This window comes from Salmo salar, chromosome 23, assembly GCF_965601325.2.
Source record: "Salmo salar chromosome 23, fSalSal1, whole genome shotgun sequence".
Classification (NCBI taxonomy): domain Eukaryota; kingdom Metazoa; phylum Chordata; class Actinopteri; order Salmoniformes; family Salmonidae; genus Salmo; species Salmo salar.
Window position 1 is genome coordinate 28,945,563 of NC_138313.1, and position 22,592 is coordinate 28,968,154.

Genomic DNA, 22,592 nt, shown 5'->3' on the forward strand with positions numbered 1-22,592 from the left:
GAGGACCAGTCGAGTGAATCAAACAGGCCCATGCTGCTTCAGAGGGATGTGCTTCTCTCTGTTAAATAAACTGCATCTCCTCTGACAGGACAGCAGGCACAGTAATAGTGTGAGTAGAACAAATAGGGGAGCTGGATGAGAGTTAGACATGCTATATTTGTACTAACTTCCCTCTTGTGTGTATCCCTTGAAAAGTATGCAGGCATACGTGTTCATATTGACGTGACACTTTGACTGCTTTGGGACTTCTGCTCTGTGTCTCCATTCAAAGGAGCCATTGACAAAGTTGTCAACCTTCAACTTGGGCTCAGCCAGCTGTTGCAAATTCCCATCGCTGCTAGACATCATGACAGTACATATTAATTGACTGATGTCTGAATTATTGGTGGCATATAACACACCTTGTTAAGCAATGCTAGCAAAATACAACAGAGGGCTTTGGGGTTGTAAAAGTAGAGCATTGAGTGTTTGAAACGAGTTCAACTGCTCTAGTGTTTGAAACGAGTTCAACGGCTCTAGTGTTTGAAACGAGTTCAACGGCTCTAGTGTTTGAAACGAGTTCAACTGCTCTAGTGTTTGAAATGAGTTCAACTGCTCTAGTGTTTGAAACGACTTCAACTGCTCTAGTGTTTGAAACGTATTCGACTGCTCTCATGTTTGAAACGAGTTCGACTGCTCTCGTGTTTCATCGCAATGTTTAGAATTTTCTTTTGCTGTTACTTTTGTTTAATTTATTCTCCATGCTGGTCTCCGCCACTAACCTGGCTGTTATGAAGCATGACTCACTGAGACCTTCCTAACCTATTTATGGCCCATAATGTGACATGACATACACTATATATACAAAAGTATGTGGACACCCCTTCAAATTAATGGATTCAGCTATTTCCGCCACACCCGTTGCTGACAGGTGTATAAAATCAAGCACACAGCCATTCAATATCCATAGACAAACATTGGCAGTAGAATGGCCTTAATGAAGAGCTCAGTGACGTTCAACATAGCACCTTCATAGGATGCCACCTTTCCAACAAGTCAGTTCGTCAAATTTCTTCCCTGCTAGAGCTGCACCGGTCAACTGTAAGTGCTGTTATTGTGAAGTGGAAACATCTAGGAGCAACAACGACTGCCGCAAAGTGGTAGGCGCCACAAGCTCACAGAACAGGACTGCCGAGTGCTGAGTGCATAAAGATTGTCTATCCTCAGTTGCAACACTCACTACCAAGTCCCAAACTGCTTCTGGAAGCAACTTCAGCACAAGAACTGTTCGTCGGGAGCTTCATGAAATGGGTTTCCATGGCCGAGCAGCCGCACACAAGCCTAAGATCACCATGCACAATGCCAAGCGTTGGCTGGAGTGGTGTAAAGCTCGCCACCATTGGACTCTGGAGCAGTGGAAACATGTACTCTGGAGAGATTAATCATGCTTCACCATCTGGCAGTCTGATGGACAAATCTGGGTTTGGAGGATGCCAGACGAACGCTACCTGCCCGTCTGCATAATGCCAACTGTACATTTTGGTGGAGGCGGAATAATAGTCTGGGGCTGTTTTTCAATGTTCGTGCTCGGCCCCTTATTTCCAGTGAAGGGAAATCTTAACTCTACAGCATACAATGACATTCTAGACGATTCTGTGCTTCCAACTTTGTGGCAACAGTTTGGGAAAGGCCTTTTCCAGTTTCAGCATGCCAATGCCCCCGTGCACAAAGCGAGGTCCATACATAAATGGTTTGTTGAGATTGGTGTGGAATAACTTGACTGGCCTGCACAGAGCCCTGACCTCAACCCCATCGAACACCTTTGGGATGAATTGGAACGCAAGCCAATGTTCCAACATCTAGTGGAAAGCCTTCCCAGAAGAGTGGAGGCTGTTGTAGCAGCAAAGGGGGGACCAACTCCATATTAATTACCATTATTTTGGAATGAGATGTTGGACGAGCAGATGTCCACATACCTTTTGGTCATATAGTGTAAGTGTTACCGTAAACCATCATTAAATGCTATCTCACGGTCTAAGCTAAGTTTATGACAACCTTGTGTTAGCATTATGACAGAACTTTCACATAAAACGTTACATATCATTGAATATGTACATTAGACCTACAGGATGCATGGAGATGCTAGCTAGGGAGCAGATGGTGTGTGCTTTAATACTGGTAGCATAGTCTCTGTGTCACAGACTATAGGGTCTGTCTGTCTGTTTGTCTTTCTGTGTTTGTCTTTCTGTCAGTGGGCCATAGGTTCTGCACAGGCTCTCTGAATAAACCCGTGCTACGAGGACCTTTTACAGATTGCTTGATTTATTTCCCCAAAGCCCAGTTTTCTTCATGTCCATTGTAATCTTTCATTATTTAAAGCCAGGCAAGCCATAGCTCTCTATCCATCCTGCAGCATCTATCCTTATTACCATATTGTTCACAGAGGAAAAAGCCATTATTTTTTGCCTTCTTCTCTAAACCAATAATATGCTGTAAACATTGGAGATATTTTATATGGTGCAGTCACAACGTTCTCTCGATATCTTAATCAATGCTAATTTGCCTTGGCTCCTGAACGTGTGTAATATTGACTGTCTTGTAAATAAATAAATGTCTCTATAAAAGTACATGTTGACCCTTTTGAGATGGTTACCTTGGTAACGGATTGGAGCTTTTGTGAGGAGCTGCACATGTCACGTTGGCTGCAAGCTGACCCTGGGGAATTCAGCTGTTGGATACACATGCATTTTTTATGAGTATATACAGTGTTCTGCTGTTCCACATTCCCTGGGAGAGAAGCTTCGCTCACCGGGGCCACTAACATAGACACAAATGACAACTTTCATTTCAAGAATTCAATGTGGCTTCCCTGTGGCTCAGTTGGTAGAGCATGGTGTGTGCAACACCAGGGTTGTGGGTTTGATTCCCACGGGGGGCCAGTCCAAAAAAAAAAAAAATGCATGAAATGTATGTATTCACTACTGTAAGTTGCTCTGGATAAAAGTGTCTACTAAATTACTAAAATGTAAATGTAAGAAATAAGACCGAGCTGGCTGATTTATTAAGATCTTCAGTCACGAATAACCCCCCTTTACAGGCAACATCTCCATTGATGAGTATATTCTCAGAAATGTTCTTGAAAATCCAACAAAAAAATACATATTTTATTTCTTAAAATGTTAAGCCATTGAATCTCTAAGCTGTCATACGGATTTTTTTTAAGATGGTCATAATATGGATAATTTAGCTATTTGATTTTGAATTTAAGGACCACTTTAGATATAAAACAAATATACAGTACCAGTCAAAAGTTTGGACACCTACTCATTCAAGGGTTTTTCTTTATTTTTATGATTTTCTACATTGCAGAATAATAGTGAAGATATCAAAACTATGAAATAACACACATGGAATCATGTTGTAACCAAAAAAGTGAAATTCTTTAAAGTAGCCACCCTTTGCCTTGATGGCAACTTTGCATGCTCTTGGCATTCTCTCAACCAGCTTCACCTGGAATGCTTTTCCAACAGTTTTGAAGGAGTTTCCACATATGCTGAGCACTTGTTGGCTGCTTTTCGTTCACTTTGCGAACCAACTTATCCCAAACCAATTGGGGGTTGAGGTCGGGTGATTGTGGAGGCCAGGTCATCTGATGCAGCACTCCATCACTCTCCTTCTTGGTCAAATAGCCCTTACACAGCATGGAGCTGGGCTTTCGGTCATTGTCCTGTTGAAAAACAAATGATAGTCCCACTAAGCGCAAACCAGATGGAATGGCGTATCGCTGAAGAATGCTGTGGTAGCCATGCTGGTTAAGTGTGCCTTGAATTCCAAATAAATCACAGGTAGTGTCACCAGCAAAGCACCTTCACACCTCCTCCTCCATGCGTCACATTGGGAACCACACATGCGGAGATCATTCGTTCACCTACTCTGCGTCTCACAAAGACACGGCGGTTGGAACCAAAAATCTCAAATATGGACTCATCAGTCTAAAGGACATATTTCCACCGGTCTAATGTCCATTGCTTGTGTTTCTTGGCCCAAGCAATTCTGTTCTTATTATTGGTGTCTTTTAGCAGTGGTTTATTTGCAGCAATTCAACCGTGAAGGCCTGATTCACACAGTATCCTCTCAACTATTGATGTTGAGATGTGTCTGTTACTTGAACTCTGTGAAGCATTTATTTGAGCTGCAATTTCTGAGGCTGGTAACTCTAATGAACTTATCCTCTGCAGCAGAGGTAACTCTGGGTCTTCCTTTCCCGTGGCGGTCCTCATGAGGTGCAGTTTCATCATAGCACTTGATGGTTTTTTTTGCGAATGCACTTGAAGAAACTTTCACATTTCTTGAAATTGAAATTTTCCAGATTGACTGACCTTAATGTCTTAATAAAATGACATACCCAAATCTAACTGCCTGTTGTTCAGGACCTGAAGCAAGATATGCATATTCTTGATACCATTTAAAAGGAAACACTTTGATGTTTGTGGAAATGTGAAATGTATGTAGGAGAATAGTACACATTAGATCTGGTAAAAGATAATACCAAGAAAATAACATGCTTTAAAAAACCATCACATTTGAAATGAAAGGCCATAATGTATTATTCCAGCTGAGGTGCAGCCACACCAGTTGCTGACAGGTGTATAAAATCAAGCACACAGCCATGCAATCGCCACAGAAAAACATTGGCAGTAGAATGGCCTTACTGAAGAGCTCAGTGACTTTCAACATGGCACCGTCATAGGATGCCATCTTTCCAACAAGTCAGTTCGTGAAATTTGTACCCTGCTAGTGCTGCCCCAGTCAACTGCAAGTGCTGTTATTGTGAAGTGGAAACATCTAGGAGCAACAACGGCTCAGCTGCGAAGTGGTAGGCCTCACAGAACGGGACCGCCGAGCGCTGAAGCGTGTAGTGTGTAAGAATTGTCTGTCCTTGGTTGCAACACTCACTACCAAGTCCCAAACTGCTTCTGGAAGCAACTTCAGCACAATAACTATTTGTCGGTAGCTTCATGAAATGGGTTTCCATGGCCGAGCAGCTACACACAAACCTAAGATCACCATGCGCTATGCCAAGCGTCGGCTGGAGTGGTGTTAAGCTCGCCATCAGTGGACTCTGGAGCATTGGTAACGCGATCTCTGGAAGTATGTCAGGAGAACGCTACCTCCCCCATTGCATAGTGCCAACTATAAAGTTTGGTGGAGAAGGAATAATGGTCTCAGCCTGTTTTTCATGGTTGGACTAGGCCCCTTAGTTCCAGTGAAGGGAAATCTTAGCGCTACAGCATACAATGACATTCTAGACGATTCTGTGCTTCCAACTTTGTGGCAACAGTTTGGGGAAGGCCCTTTCCTCTTTCAGGACAACAATGCCCCCTTGCACAAAGCAAGGTCCATACAGAAATGGTTTGATGAGATCGGTGTGGAAGAACTTGACTGGCCTGCACAGAGCCCTGACCTCAACCCCATCAAACACCTTTGGATCGTATTGGGAACGCCGACTGAGAGCCAGGCCTACTCGCCCAACATCAGTGCCCGACCTCACTAATGCTCTTGTGGCTGAATGGAAGCAAGTCCCTGCAGCAATGTTCCAACATCTAGTGGAAAACCTTCCCAGAAGAGTGGAGGCTGTTACTGCAGCAAAGGGAGGACCAACTCCATATTAATGCCAATGATTTTGGAATGAGATGTTCGACGAGCAGGTGTCCACATGCCTTTAGTCATGTAGTGTATTATACTCAAGAGTTAGGCCTCACTTTAGAGTAATTTGGAATGACTCGCCTAGCAAACTAAATCTAACCAGCAGAGATGTTCCCATAGAGCTGAGAGAGAGATGGAGATGGAGCTGAGCAGGTGTCCTCGATCCTCACCTCTGCAGAATCTGGTCCTCTGTCATGTGGTTTCCATAGCACCCTGAGCAGAACTCACTTGTATTAACACACGATACTTTAATGCTTTTATTTATCACTTCTTCTTTTTCTCTCTGACACTTGGCAAGACTGGGTAGAATAGAATAATACACATTGTACTGTGTACAAAATTATATTCTTAATAGAAGCTTAATCAGCTGCATACAATTCAACAAGTGATACATTTTCAATTATAAATTGGGTGGTTCGAGCCCTGAATGCAGATTGGCTGACAGCCGTGGTATACCATGGGTATGACAAAACATTTATTTGTACTGCTATAATTACGTTGGTAACCAGTTTATAATAGCAATAAGGCACCTCGGGGGTTTGTGATATATGGCCAATATGCCACGACTAAAGGCTGTATTCAGGCACTCCGCGTTGCGTCGTGTTAAGAACAGCTCTTAGCCATGTTATATTGGCCATATACCACACCTCATCTGGCCTTATTGCCGGGGATCAAGTGTGTAAAATGTTTGTGGCTTTATCAGCCTGCTTTATATACTAGTGTGGAGATAAAGTAGCCTTATCTTGTCTGGCTGATTCTGCTTTCTCTCTGCTGCCTGTCTTCAGCCCCCCTCTCTCTAAATTCAATTCAAAAGGATTCATTGGCATGGGAAACATATGTTTCCATTGCCAAAGCATGTGAAATAGATAATAAACAAAAGTGAAATAAACAATATAAAATGAACCGTAAACATTAAGCTCACGAAAGATCCAAAGGAATAGGGGCATTTCAAATGTCATATTGTGGTTATATACAGTGTTTTAACAATGTGCAAAAAATCTACATAAATATGGGTTGTATTTGCAATGGTGTTTGTTCTTCACTGGTTTTCAAATTCTTTGTGTGTCTGTGCAATCTGAGGGAAATATGTGTCTCTAATATGGTCATACATTTGGCAGGAGGTTTTGTGGGCAGTGTGCGCATAGCCTGTCTTCTCTTGAGAGCCAGGTCTGCCTACGGCGGCCGCTCTCAATAGCAAGCCTATGCTCACTGAGTCTGTACATTGTCAAAACTTTCCTTTATTTTGGGTCCGTCACAGTGGTCAGGTATTCTGCGGCTGTGTACTCTCTGTTTAGGGCCAAATAGCATTCTAGTTTGCTCAGTTTGTTAATTCTTTCCAACGTGTGAAAGATAATTACTTTGTTTTCTCATGATTTGGTTGGGTCTAATTGTGTTGCTGTCCTGGGGCTCTGTGAGGTCTGTTTGTGAACAGAGCCCCAGGACCATCTTGCTTAGGGGACTCTTCTCCAGGTCATCTTTCTGTAGGTGATGGCTTTGTTATTGAAGGTTTGCGAATCGCTTCCTCTTAGGTTGTTGTAGAATTTAACATCTCTTTTCTGGATTTTGATAATTAGCTGGTATCGGCCTGCTCTGCATGCATTATTTGGTGTTTTACGTTGTACACAGAGGATATTTTTTGCAGAATTCTGCATGCAGAGGCTCAATTTGGTGTTTGTCCCATTTTGTAAATTCTTGGTTGGTGAGCGGACCCCAGACCTCATAACCATAAAGGGCAATGGGTTCAATAACTGATTCAAGTATTTTTAGCCAGATCCTAATTGGTATGTCACATTTTATGTTCCTTTTAATGCCGTAGAAAGCTGACGTTTTGGCTGAGGTATGTATAATTTTTTTGTGTGCTATAGGGCAACGGTGTCTAGATGGAATTTTGTATTTGTGTGCCAGGCAACTGGATCTTTTTTTTTGGAAAACCATTATTTTTGTCTTACTGAGATTTACTGTCAGGGCCCAGGTCTGACAGAGTCTTTGCAGAAGATCTAGGTGCTGCTGTAGGCCCTCCTTGGTTGGGGACAGAAGCACCAGATCATCAGTAGACATTTGACTTCAGATTCTCTCGCCCCATTGGGAATTCTCACATACACAGGCAGCTGAGCCTAGAGTCCTACAGGTCTGATCTGTGTGAAGAGGCCCTATATAATCACTATTATACTTCTATGAGAAGCCCTCTGTCTGTAAGCTATACAGCCATAGTCATCAGAGCAGGGATCCCACTCAAAGGCTCTGATTAGGAGACACATGAAGCTGCTGGGTATTTCTAAGGGTATTTTGTGCTATATCACTGGCTTAATAGATTTGCTGCTCAGACAGCCTCTTCCCTGCGTCTTGATTGGCTGCTGACACCTCTCTGACCTCTCTGTGGGCATGACCCCTGATGCTGTGTTGTTGAGAAGAGCAGAGGACAGGAGAGGGAACTGGCAGCTGCTGCTGTGTTCCTGGAAGTAGAAGTGGGGAGATGATAGAGGGATTTCACTGTGACCTTGTCTGATATGTACTCCTGAGAGCCCGGTGCCATACAGGATTTATGTCTCCCAAGCTGAAATGTCATTCATCTCTCTGCTCTGCCCAACTGCATCTGGAAAAGAGGCTCTTTACAAGGCACTCTGATTGAAACAAGGTTGTTTGTCTCCTTTACAATGGGACTACAGAACAATACAAAGACTAATAGATGGAGAATGTGGCTTCTGGAAAGCAGGTTGTTCTGCCTGTGCCATGTCTATTGTTTTTGTTTGGGTGGAAAACAAAGATGAGTGGTGGGCCCCAGCCTGTTGGCTGTGGAGTTGCTGCTGGCTGGTGCAGGCTGTGAATCATCACCCAGCTGCCCCTGGTCTCAACCTGCCCTGCTGACAAAATACACAACTTTGTAAGTTACAGGAAATTCTTGATTTGTACAGGGACCGTGTAATTCACAGACTACTTGTATTTACATAGAGCAGCCCAATGTTTGGGGACAATAACAGCTTTACAAGATAATTGCTGCGTCTTGGTATTTTTGTGGTATTTAATGTTGTATTTAAAATGAATAAAATCTGAAAAACTAAAAGGATGAGCAAGTGTCTTGTTAAATTGATTTCCCTGCATTTGTGATGCTGTGACTACTATGGGCCTGAGTTACCAGCAGAGGCTGAACAATAGCTGTATTGAATGAGCTTCACAGGATTGAGTATGATAGAAATACGTTTTATTATCACAAGGGTACATTCACATTTTTACCACTACTTAATCAGAACTTTCATTATCTTGGGGGATTGATTGACTTCTTTTTACAAGACCCCTCTTATACAACCTCCAAGAGAGAGGAATATGGCCTTGCAGACACTATAAACTCAGATACAATTCAGGTCTTACCTCGTCCTTACATGGAAATAGACATACTCACATTCAAACTCATTCTCTTAAATCATTTTGAGAGCAGACGGCAGAGCAGCTAATTATTTTGTGCAAATTGTCTTCACACAAACATGTTCCTCACTGTGTTCGTTGGCCCAGTGGGGATGTGCAGGTAGTCTATCAATATTTATTAGTAAGAGACTATGGTATGAGCCCTGATATCTACCATTGACTTTCCCCAGTAAATCTCCTTTGCCCAAGAAATATAGCTATAGGAGTTGTTGTCAAGAGCAGAATATGACATTTTTATATGTGTGAAATGACTCTATACTTCACATTGGTGAATTAGGACTGTGTGGGACTGGCAGTGAGGTAGGCTAGTATTACTGTGCTCTATAACAGTGTGAATGGGGGCTTTGACTTAGGTTGGCTAATTGCACTTAACTTTATCGGAGACAATTAAGAGCCTGTTTAACGAGTGTGGTTTAGCATGGCTGCGGCTAATTCCATTTAATCTTCTGCGGTGCTGTCCTGACCTAATCAGCAGGTTGGCGATACAAGGGCCAGGCAATGGTGAGATTATTTAAAGCAGAGTGGGTCAGAGGAACGCTCGGCTAGTTTGTTGTCTCACTTATCTCTCTCCTTCGTCTCCCCGACCCCTCCCCCACTACAGTGCAGTGTCTGGAGATGACAACTAAGAGGAAGATCATTGGGCGCCTGGTGCCGTGCCGGTGCTTCCGGGGTGAGGAAGAGGTCATCTCAGTGCTGGACTACTCCCACTGCAGTCTGCAGCAGGTGCCCAAGGAGATCTTCAGCTTCGAGCGCACGCTGGAGGAGCTCTACCTGGACGCCAACCAGATCGATGAGCTGCCCAAGGTGGGTTCTAATAGGGCTTGGGCCTGAGGCCTGAGGCCTGAGGCTGAGGCTTGGGTCTGAGAGCCGGGGTTGGGGCCTGAGGGCCGGGGTTGGGGCTGAGGCTGGGGCTGTGGGATGAAATGGGTGAAGTGTATAAAAGGGGCTCTGTAAAGTCATAGTTCAGACCATTTCCCCACATTACAAAGCATGGCATAATGATCGATGTCAACATTATCTCAGCTCTATGCACTCTCTCTCTTCATTTGGCGCTCAGTGTTGATTGTCTAAATGAGTTGCCAAGCCAACCAAACCCCCACAGACCAAAGAGTGGCGTAATGTCCTTCCTGTCTGTAAATGAGCTGTTAATAAAGCAGAGAGAAAAACGCTCAGAGAGGGAGAAAGAAGCTATGTGTTCAGGAGAGAAGGGGGTTGGTTATGAATAAGCACCATGGACAGCTCCCAGTCAATGAGAGAGCAGTTTAAGAGTTTCTTTCCAATACACTATATTTTCAGAAATGGTGGACAATTTACTTTTATTTTTTCAAGAATTTATGAAAGTGTGTTTTTTCTTCACTTCAATGACAGACATGTATTTGTTTGAAATCTGTCACTTGATGGTTTCATTTCAGAGAGACAAATAATCATGTTTTTTTTTTAAATGCTATATGTCTGACTCACTCTCAGGGAAATAAGTAGTACTGCTAGGTTTTACACAGTCAAATGTAGCAAATAACTACATTTTTTTTAAAATAAAGAACTGTACAAATGATACATTTGTGACCTCAGGCCAGCATCCTGGAGTCACCTCTTCACTGTTGACGTTGAGATTGGTGTTTTGCGGGTACCATTTAATGAAGCTGCCAGTTGAAGACTTGTGAGGCATCTGTTTCTCAAACTAGACACTCTAATGTATGTGTCCTCTTGACCAGTTGTGCACCACTCCTCTTTCTATTCTGGTTAGAGCCAGTTTGCGCTGTCTGTGAAGGGAGTAGTACACAGGGTTGTACGAGATCTTCGGTTTCTTGGCAATTTCTCACATGGAATATCCTTCATTTCTCAGAACAAGAATAGACTGATGAGATTCAGAAGAAAGTTCTTTGTTTCTGGCTATTTTGAGCCTGTAATCAAACCCACAAATGCTGATGCTCCAGATACTCAACTGGTCTAAAGAAGGCCAGTTTTATTGCTTCTTTAATCAGAACAACATTTTTCAGCTGTGCTAACATAATTGCAAAAGGGTTTTCTAATGATCATTTAGCCTTTTAAAATGATAAACTTGGATTAGCTAACACAACGTGCCATTGGAATACAGGAGTGATGGTTGCTGATAATGGGCCTCTGTACGCCTATATAGATATTCCATAAAAAATCTGCAGTTTCCAGCTGCAATAGTCATTTACAACATTAACAATGTCTACACTGTATTTATTTGAATGGACAAAAAATTTGCATTTCTTTCAAAAACAAGGACATTTCTAAGTGACCCCAAACTTTTGAACGGTAGTGTACATTTGACATTTTATTCATTTTTAGTCATCTTACCCAGAGTGAGTTACAGTAAGTGCATTCATCTTAAGATAGCTAGGTGAGACACCCACATATCACAGACAAATATACAAAGTTCATTCCTGCCAAACAATGGAGATATAGAGTTTGAGAAAAAAAAAAAAACATTTTATACACACAGTTCAAATATATGAATAACAAATCAGAGAACAGTAATATTTCGCACATACATGAAGCAATAATTTCTGACAAAAAAAATACAAGTGTGAAAAATTGGTGGATATACTGTAGCGTTTTGGAAATAAACTCTTCAGTTTCTCAGAGCAATGTAGCGTATGGGGGGGTAGTTACAGTGGCACTCTGTGCCTGAAGCCCCCACTGAATGGACTTGCTGACTTTTATCTAACCTTCACATTGAATAAAAAACAATACATTCAGTGAATGTAGCTTTCATTAATACTTTCAAAGGAGATCTATTACAATCTAGATGTTCTGAAAATAGTGTCATCGTTTGAAATAGAAACCCCTGGATGAATACATCATAGCATTCATTACACTTTTAACATTCAATGAAGGTCAATACAACATTGATGAATTTCAACAATTAATTGTCTGAATGTGTACAGTGATATCCTTTTGAGAGGTTCCGTGGAATTAATGAGTTATTATTTGTTTTAAGCATTTCCCAGTGTATTGTGTTCCTCAACCAACTCCCAATTAGATACGTTAAGTCATGGTTCTCAGTGAGGTTTGTTCAGGGTCTTTGTGAAGAGAGCTCAGAGCCAGTGTGGCACCTCACAGGGTTGCATAAGAACCAGGCATTGATAGATCCAAAGTGTGTGGTCTTTTATGTAAATGTGGCTTGTGTATATCAGAGTGATGCCTTGGGCAAGACTGGACAACGCTGGCTCTCCTGACCCTCTCCAGTCTCCATTGATGTAGATACTCCCCCTCTGGCTATTATAGCTCTTAAAGAGTAATGGCCTCTCATAATGGGCATGTTACAGTAATGTCCTTACTGGACTGTAATGTCTCCCTGGCTGTCTCAAATGACGTCCTCTTCCCTATGGGCCCCGGTCAAAGGTAGTGGACTGTATAGGGAATAAGGTTCCATTTGGGATGCAGACCCTTTAGAACTTGTCCCCCTCTAATCTCTCCTCTACATGGAGAAAGGAATCAACTGCTCTAATCTCTCTTTTACATGGAGAAAGGAATGGACTACAGAGATGGGAGGAAGCGCTTGTTGATACTGTATTGGCTGGCTTTGAAAAAAAAAAACATCTGTACATTTATGAATGTAAACAATGATCTTCATTATTCATGTATACAGTTAGAATGGTAATTGTTAACCTGTTATCTCAAACATACTGCATATGGCATGATGCACATGCACACTAACTCGGCATAGCACCCTTTTCTCCCTCCCTCCCTCCCTCCCTCCCTCCCTCCCTCCCTCCCTCCCTCCCTCCCTCCCTCCCTCCCTCCCTCCCTCCCTCCCTCCCTCCCTCCCTCCCTCCCTCCCTCCCTCCCTCCCATCTATGCTTACTCTGAGGAGGACTGATGTGTCTCTCTCCCTCCCTCCTCTATGCTCCATCTCTCTCTCTCTCTCCCTCGCCCTCTCTGAGGATTGATGTGGCTCTCTCTCCCCCTCTATGCTCCATCTCTCTCTCCCTCGCTCTCTCTGAGGAGGACTGATGTGGCTCTCTCCCTCCCTTCATATAGAGCTGTGGACTACTAATGTTGTCCTACAAGGTTACTCAACTGAGAGTTGCTGCTCTTACAGTGATCAAGGGGAAACGTGTCAGAACATTGAAAAAGACGTTGCCTCAGCGTTTCTCTCATGTTTCGCATTTAACAACAGCACAGCAGGATCATTAGAGACCGGCTTTATTGAAACTCAGCACATGAAATCTCACAAAGTCTACACTTTTTCAACTCAGCAGGCTAAGAGATTAATATAACACCAGCATGACTTGTGTTTCTGTTCTGCCCCTCTCTCTCCATAGCAACTATTTAACTGTCAGGCTCTCCGTAAACTGAGCATACCTGACAATGACCTGTCAAACCTGCCAACCACCATAGCCAGCCTTGTAAACCTGAGGGAGTTGGACATCAGTAAAAACGGTAAGCGAGTGAAATGTGATGTCCACAGGAATCTCTGCTAGTTTCTACTCTGATATATTCTAAATTGTCGACTCTCTACTGATACTGTCACTCTAAATAATAGCATGATGTACAATATGACGAGGCATGAGTGTTAAAAATGTGTGTTCATTTGTTATGAATGACAAACATGTTTCCATTTCTTCTTTAGGTATTCAAGAGTTCCCAGACAACATTAAATGCTGTAAATGCCTATCTGTTGTGGAGGCCAGTGTAAATCCTATTGCCAAGTAAGTGAAGAGAGAAGGCTATCATTGTGGTGGGATGGCTGTAGTCTATAGGGACAATGGTAATGCTGTATTATCATTGCCAACAGCTGTGTCTGTTGCTTTGTGCCAAGCAACAATCACAGATTACCTCAATAAAAAACAACATGAAAATGCTTTCAGTCAAATTGGCTGTAGAAATACATTTTTTATATATATTTTTTAGTCACCTCATGGCAACTTTGAAATTAACTGATAAACAGAATGAGGAAAATAACTACATGGGAGACTGTTGTATTTGTGTATCTGATGCTTTTGGCTGAATTGAAATGATTAGCATATAAGAATAGAAACAATTCCTTCACTGTTTATGTAAGACATTTAATTCCTGCATTGTGTAAATACTGTATGCCATTTGTTAAATATTGAGTAGTTTCCTGTCCTTACAGAGGGTAATGCAGGTCTCTCTGCGAGTTCTTGACATAATGTGCCTCATGCTATAAAATACATTGGAAAACCATAAGGGAGTTACCCCTGAGCAATACGTCATACATTTTGCATTTGTTGGTGGGAAATCATAGGTTGACAAACAAATGGGTCCTCGTAGATTCTCTTTCTACCTGCCTCTCTCTTTCAATTCAATTCAAGGGGCTTTATTGGCATGGGAAACATATGTTTACATTGCCAAAGCAAGTGAAATGGATAAACAAAAGTGAAATAAACAGTAAAAAGTCAACAGTAAATATTACACTCATTATTTCCAAAATAATAGAGACATTTCAATTGTCATCATATCTATATACAGTGATGTAACGATGTGCAAATAGTTAAAGTACAAAAGGGGAAATAAATAAACATAAATATGGGTTGTATTGACAATGGTGTTTGTTCTTCACTGGTTGCCCTTTTCTTGTGGCAACAGGTCACACATCTTGCTGCTGTGATTGCACACTGTGGTATTTCACCCAATAGATATGGGAGTTTATCAAATTGGATTTGTTTTCAAATTCTTTGTGGGTCTGTGTAATTTGAGGGAAATATGTGTCTTTAATATGGTCATACGTTTGGCAGGAGGTTAGGAAGTGCAGCTCAGTTTCCACCTCATTTTGTGGGCAGTGTGAACATAGCCTGTCTTCTCTTGAGAGCCAGGTCTGCATACGGCAACCTTTCTCAATAGCAAGGCTATGCTCACTGAGTCTTTACATAGTCAAAGCTTTCCTTCATTTTGGGTCAGTCACAGTGGTCATGTATTCTGCCACTGTGTACTCTCTTTTAAGGGCCAATTAGCATTGTAGTTTGCTCAGTTTTTTTGTTAATTCTTTCCAACGTGTCAAGTAATTATCTTTTTATTTTCTCATGATTTAATTGAGTCTAATTGTGTTGCTGTCCTGGGGCTCGGTGAGGTCTGTTTGTGTTTGTGAACAGAGCCCCAGGAACAGCTTGCTTAGGGGACTCTTCTCAAAATTCATATCTCTGTAGGTGATGGCTTTGTTATGGAAGGTTTGGGAATCGCTTCCTTTTAGGTGGTTGTAGAATTTAACGTCTCTTTTCTGGATTTTGATAACTAGTGGGTATCGGCCTAATTATGCTCTGCATGCATTATTTGTTGTTTTACATTGTACACTAAGGATATTTTTTCTGAATTCTGCATACAGTCTCAATTTGGTGTTTGTCCCATTTTGTGAAAACCATAAAGGGCAATGGGTTCTATAACTGATTCAAGGATTTTTTGCCAGATCCAAATTGGTATGTGAAATTTGTGTTCCTTTTGATGGCATAGAAGTCCCTTCTTGCCTTGTCTCTCAGATCGTTCACAGCTTTGTGCAAGTTAGTACCTGTGGCACTGATGTTTAGGCCGAGGTATGTATAGTTTGTTGTGTGCTCTAGGGCAACGGTGTCTTGAAAGAATTTGTATTTGTGGTCCTGGAAACTGGAGCTTTGTTGGAACACTTATTTTTTGTCTTACTGATATTTACTGTCAGGGCCCAGGTCTGACAGAATCTGTGCAGAACATCTATGTTCTGCTGTAGGCCCTGCTTGGTTGAGGACAGAAGCACCAGATCATCAGTAGACCTTAGACATTTTACTTCAGATTCTAGTAGGGTGAGGCTGGGTGCTGCAGACTGTTATAGTGCTCTTGCCAATTTGTTGATATATGTGTTGAACATGGTGGGGTTTAAACAGCATCCCTGTCTCACCCCACGGCCCTGTGGAAAGAAATGTGTGTTTTTTTTGCCTATTTTAACTGCACATTTGTTCTATGTGTACTTGGATTTGATAATGTGTTTTCCCCCAACACCACTTTCCATCAATTTGTATAGCAGACCCTCATGCCAAATTGAGTCAAAAGTTTTTTTGAAGTCAACAAAGCATGAGAAGACTTTGCCTTTGTTTTGGTTTGTTTGTTTGCCAATTAGGGTGTGCAGGGTGAATACGTGGTCTGTCATACGGTAAATTGGTAAACATCCAATTTGACATTTGCTCAGTACATTGTTTTCACTGAGGAAATGTACAAGTCTCCTGTTAATGATAATGCAGTGGATTTTCCCAAGGTTGTTGTTGATGCATATCTCATGGTAGTTATTGGAGTCAAATTTGTCTCCACTTTTGTGGATTTGGGTTGTCAGTCCTTGGTTCCAAATATTAAGGAAGATGCCAGAGCTGAGGATGATGTTAAAGAGTTTAAGTATAGGCAATTAGAATTTGTGGTCTGTATATTTTATCATTTCATGTAGGATACCATCAACACCACAGGCCTTTTTGGGTTGGAAGGGTTTGTATTTTGTCCTGTTGTTCATTCAGTGTAATTGGAGAATCCAGTGGTTTCTGGTAGTGTTTAATAGCTGATTCTAAGATTTGTAATTGATCATGTATATGTTTTTGCTGTTTGTTCTTTGTTCTTTGTTATAGTGCCAAAAAGATTGGACAAGTGGTTTATCCACACATCTCTGTTTTGGTTAGATAACTCTTCGTGTTGTTGTTTGTTTAGTGTGTTCCAATTTTACCAGAAGTGGTTAGATGCTATGGATTCTTCAATTACATTGAGTGTATTTCTGACTTGCTGTTCCTTCTTTTTCTGTAGTGTATTTCTGTATTGTTTTATTGATTCACCATAGTGAAGGTGTAGACTCATGTTTTCTGGGTCTCTATGTTTTTGGTTGGATAGGTTTCTCAATTTCATTCTAAGGTTTTTGCATTTTTCATCAAACCATTTGTCATTGTTGTTGATTTTCTTAGGTTTTGTGCTTGACATTTTTAGATTTGATAGGGAAGCTGAAAGGTGAAATATACTGTTTAGGCATTCTGCTGCCAAGTTTACACCTTCACTATTACAGTGAAATGTTTTGTCCAGGGAGTTGTCTAAAAGGGATTGAATTTGTTGTTGCCTAATTGTTTTTTGGTAGGTTTCTACACTACTTTCCTTCCACCTATAGCATTTCTTAATATTGTGCAGTTATTTTGGCTTTGATGCCTCCTCATGATTGAGTATTGCTCTGTTTAAGTAGACTGTGATTTTGCTGTGATCTGATAGGGGTGTTAATGGCCTAACTATGAACGCTCTAAGACTCTGGGTTGAGGTCAGTGATGTAATAATATTTTAAGATAAATACACAACGCAGAGGACTTAAGGTCAAGAGGGAATTAACGATCAATGGAAATAGTTGTTTTTCTGTAATAGGGAATTAATGATTAATGTGTCAGAGACATGGGAGGAATGTCAGCCTGGGACTCATAGCTACATGTGGCAAGTTCTCATTGGTTCAAATTGTCTATACATTGAGCCTGAAATGGGATACTTGTTATCTGGCCATTGGCCCAATTATATTGCCAGGAATTCTAATTGGTCAACCACAGGCTAGGGTTGGGGGAAAAACTACATCGTGTCACTTAGTGCTGTGGGGAGAATCACTGAGGACAGGGAAGAATGACCATCTACTTCCCAGCATAACAACTATGATTTGTTTTCTTTGAATAAACCTATTTTTCTCCCCCTGATTTGCTTTGGGGTCTGTGTTATTGAAGAATAACATCAACTGCTAATAGTGATAAAGTAATCTACAGTACTACGGCCAAGGGATGAGCAGTAGGTGTACCTACCATAGGAGTCTCCTCGAAGCCTACCATTGACTATGTACAGACCCAGCTTGCGATAGAGCTGCAGGAGTTGTGACCCATTTTTGTTGGTTGTTTTGTCATAGTTGTGTCTAGGGGGGCATATTTGGGAGGGAATACTGTCACCTTCAGTTAGGTGTCTGTCCCCCTGTGTGCTGAGAGTGTCAGGTTATTGTCCAGTTCTGGCATTTAGGTCGCCACAGACTAGTACATGTCCCTGGGCCTGGAAATGGTTGACCTCCCCCCTCTAGGATGGAGAAGCTGTCATCGTTAAAGTATGGGGATTCTATTGGGGGATATAGGTAGCACACATAAGGACATTTTGCTCTGTTGAGATAATTTCGAATCCCCGAGCTGACAAAGTAAAAATCTGTCGTACTGCCCCTGAACAAGGCAGTTAACCAACTGTTCCTGGGCCCTCATTGTAAATAAGAATTTGTTCTTAACTGACTTGCCTAGTTAAATAAATTAAAAAGCAAATAAGCATACCCCCTCAGTCTCTTTGCTGTTAAACACCTGGTAGTTTGGTGGATGGGACTACCAGCTCTCTAACTTAAAAGGCAACCAGTTGGTCCGTCTCGTCTATAGAAGGGGCATAGGTCTGATCTGGGGGGGCCTATATAGGGTTTGGCCAGGGTTTGTTTGGGGTGGTCTCAGCTGGTTGGGGTGTGGCTCGTGAAGCTGTGGTCTGGGTGTAGGTCCTCTTGGCGTGGGTTCTCTTGGTGCAGGTTCTTCGGGAGAGGGTCTTGCAGGTTTGGGAGGGTGTCTCGCTGGTCTGGGCGGGGTGTTCGTTGCTCCTGTGTGAGGTGCTGGGGGCTGCGGTTGAGGGTGACATCCTTCCGGGTCCTGGCAAAAGTTCGGATTTCTGCCTTGTAGAGGTGGACCTGGTGGTAAAGGTTGTTCAAGTCTAGGGTGGAATGGTGGGCCAAGTAGACATTAGGTTTTGAGGCACAGTCATGGGAAATGCTTGCATTCACCTGCTGTATGGTGGCAAGGTGAATGTCTTTTCGTGATAGCAGGGTGGAGATAACCACTTGTGCGTTGGAGAAAGTGGAAGAAGCTTTTTCAATCACTCCGTTGAGTGCTGTGGCCATCCTTTCCTGCTGGGCCCTCAGGTCATTTGTGACCGTGTGAATTATAATATGGCTGGGGGACCCTAGTCTGTCCTCTGACAACAGCTCTGGGGCATGCCTAGTGTTTGGACACCAGAGTTTAGCCAGTTTGTGTTTGGGAAAAAGTTTATTCTCTTGAATGTATTTGCCATTTGAGACAATGAGGAGCACAATTTCTGGCTTTTGTGTGTCCTCAATGGATGTGTGGGGGTTGTCAGGATAGCTATCGGTGGAGCTGACGGGGGCTGTTAGGAGGGGGTGGGGTCTGTTGGGTTGGTGGGTCCTATGTTGTCGGTCCCATTGTGGTGTTGAGGTTGTGGTCCGGTCTGAGGTGGGCTGTTTTGCTGGCTTCTCTGGGGGAGTGTCTGTAAGACCTCAGCTTTCTCACCTCCTCCTTCAGTGCTGTTGTATGCCTCTCTCTCCTCCTTCACTGCTGTTAGCTGTGCCATGTGTTTCTCTCCCTCCTCCTTCACTGCTGTTAGCTGTGCCATGTGTTTCTCTGTTGTTGTGGTGGTCTGTTTTGTGGGTCTGTTCTGTCTGGATAGTGTGGACTAGATCTCTGAGCTCCATGTCTCTCTCCAGTTCTGTGAATTCATCCCTTTCAATGATGGTATGCAGTGCAGTTGTGGGACCTGGGTGTGTTCAGTGCTGGGAGGGTGACTATCCTCATCTGCAGGACAGTTTGAAGAGGTGTGACCAGACTCACTCAGGATGGGCGAGTCGTCACCGAGAGAGAGCTCTCTTTGATCCCGTAAAGGGTCCTGCTGGAACTGCTTGAGCATGCCCTGCACCATTACTGTCCCAGACTTGTACAATTTGACAGAGGTTGTTTCAATTTCCTCAATGTCTAGTATTCTGAGTTTCCACCCTGGGCCAATACCCTCTCTCTTGACATAGGGGTAGTGTGCTCTTATAGCACTGTGCCATGCCAGGGGATGGTCTGCGTGGAAAATGAAGTTGCTTACGTTCCCCTCTTTGTAGCGGTCAGCAAATAGTGTCTCTGGATTGTCCTTGAGGAGCTTCTTTTTGTACTTATTCCGTGCTGTGTAATTTTTTATATCCAAGGGGTACTGTACTGTGATGACATCTGCACAGGGATTATTTCTCTCTCTCCCTTTCCGTCTCTCTCATTGCTCATCTCTCCACTGTAGGCTCCCAGAGGGCTTCACCCAGCTCCTCAACCTGACACAGCTCTTCTTAAACGATGCCTTTCTGGAATACCTCCCCGCCAACTTTGGGAGGTGAGTTCAGACTCCCTTGTTCTGGTGTTGTGGGGCCTAGGGCCCTCAGTTGCAGAAGGAGAGGCCCTCTGTGTATGGATATGGTTTGGATTTAAGCTTTTATTCAGTTACCAGTATGCCTGGGTGGGTTCAAACAGACTGTTCTTCATTCTCTGCACACAACGCCTGGTAAATGTCACTTGCCTGAGGCTTGCATGAATAAAGCAATGGTTTATAGGGACAGATCTAAATGTACTGGGGCGAGGGGCCGTCGTACTCAAGGTGTCCTAAAATTAAAAAAAGCACCCCCCTCCCCAAAGTTATAAATATTTTCACATGACCCTTAATTGAACACCCTACCTCCTCATCGAATTAACTCAAAATAATATTTACGACCACAAATAACAATAACTGTAGCGACCATGTGTTTATGAACGTGGATATCAACTTTGCCACTTCAGCATGCTTTTGTTGCCCAGTCGATGCCACGCAGGGCTACGGGTCAGAAGGTTGAGCATTCGCCGACCACCACAGACTTTCTCTCCCTGCCTGTTTCATTAACCTACGATCAGAGCCGTACGCAGACAGTGATCAGCTGGGGGGAAATCAGATTTTCAACATTTTGATACCCAGTATCGAAGGCTTGGCTTGACAATCTCTGAATGTCATTAAACTTTTTGGTGTTTTGCAACAGATGTCTCTTTCCATTCACCAAGTGCCTGCTGCACAGTTTGGATTGAATGATTGCTTGATCTGGGATTTATTTCCATTGTGTTCCTTATTTTTTACATAAATACATATACAATGAAATATATACAGACACATTATAGAGATAGAGACGAAAACATTCTCAACTTCCAGATGAGTATGAGGGGCGAGTTTAAGTACAATTCTTACAAGCGTTTTTGGCTGGTAGCTTATTCTTTAGATGTTTTGGGCTGCTGGTGAACCATGATGTGCAGGTATAATCAAAGGTACACTGGACTAGCACACTTGGCAGAGTCTTTAGGGTGTCTATAGCTAGGTTTCCATACAATTGGCGACAGTTTAAAATGTGAATATTCTAAAATCTTCATAAAAACAATATGCCATTTCAGAGTTTGGCACCAGATAACATGACAGGGAATATTTTAATTTACCGGATATTTAAGACATTTTATGGACATCCATATGCATTCAGATCCAACCTGGCGCAGCCAGCGCCATCAATGAACGAGGGATGTTAGCCAAATGAGCCACATTTACTTTACTAAAACAATAATTGTCCACCCCGCGGTTCAGCTGTCAGAGATTTGCACGAAATGCATCAGGACATTGCATGCAAAGGCTTAGGTGTCCACTGTATGATATTCATATTTTAATATATATATATATATATATATATATGCATACAGTGGTAGAAAAAGTGCCCAATTGTCATACTTGAGTAAAAGTAAAGATACCTTAATAGAAAATGTAAAAGTGAAATTCACCCAGTAAAATACTACTTGAGCAAAAGTCTAAAAGTATTTGCTTTTAATTATACTTGGGTATCAAAAGTAAATGTAATTGCAAAAATATACTTCAGAATCATAAGTAAAAGTAGAAGCATAAATAATTTCAAATGCCTTATATTAAGCAAACCAGACGGCACAATTTTTTGTTTGTTTATGGATAGCCAGGGGCGCACTTCAACATGCATACATAATTTACGTCAAAGCATTTGTGTTTAGTGAGTCCTCCAGATCAGAGGCAGTAGGGATGAGCAGGGATAATCTCTTGATAAGTGTTTGAATTTGACAATTTTCCTGTCATGATAAGCATTGGGTGTCAGTAAAAAGTACATTATTTTCTTTAGGAATGTAGTGAAGTAAAAGTAAAAAAATATATAAATAGTAAAATAAAGATACCCAAAAAAATGACTTGCTTTACACCACATGTATGTGTGTATAGTCAAAAGTTTGGACACACCTGCTCATTCAAGGGTTTTTCTTAATTTTTACTATTTTCAGAACTATGAAATAACACACATGGAATCATGTAGTAACCAAAAAAGTGTTTAACAAATCAAAATATATTTTAGATTTGAGATTCTTCAAAGTAGCCATTCTTTGCCTTGATGACAGCTTTGCTCAACCAGCTTCACCTGGAATGCTTTTCCAACAATCTTGAAGGAGTTCCCACATATTCTGAGCACTTGTTGGCTGCTTTTCCTTCACTCTTGCGTCCAACTCACCCCAAACCATCTCAATTGGGTTGAGGTCTGGGGATTGTGGAGGCCAGGTCATCTGATGCAGCACCATCACTCTCCTTCTTGGTCAAATAGCCCTTACACAGCCAATCCCTATACGTGTGTGTATAGTGCATATATTTTCGTGTGTGTATGCTTGTGTCTGTGCCTATGT

At 42.2% G+C, this 22,592-nt stretch overlaps 1 protein-coding gene across 3 annotated transcripts in view; it reads left to right on the plus strand.

Annotated features, from left to right (window-relative positions):
* Positions 1-22,592, plus strand: part of LOC106584340 (leucine-rich repeat-containing protein 7) — a 118,528-nt gene that overhangs the window by 42,667 nt on the left and 53,269 nt on the right. For all 3 annotated transcript variants that reach the window (XM_082968032.1, XM_045706219.2, XM_045706224.2), the window contains exons 2-5: positions 9,707-9,909; positions 13,401-13,518; positions 13,709-13,787; positions 20,140-20,229. In XM_082968032.1, the coding sequence (XP_082824158.1) occupies positions 9,707-9,909; positions 13,401-13,518; positions 13,709-13,787; positions 20,140-20,229 (490 nt within the window). The remainder of the gene's footprint in view (positions 1-9,706; positions 9,910-13,400; positions 13,519-13,708; positions 13,788-20,139; positions 20,230-22,592) is intronic.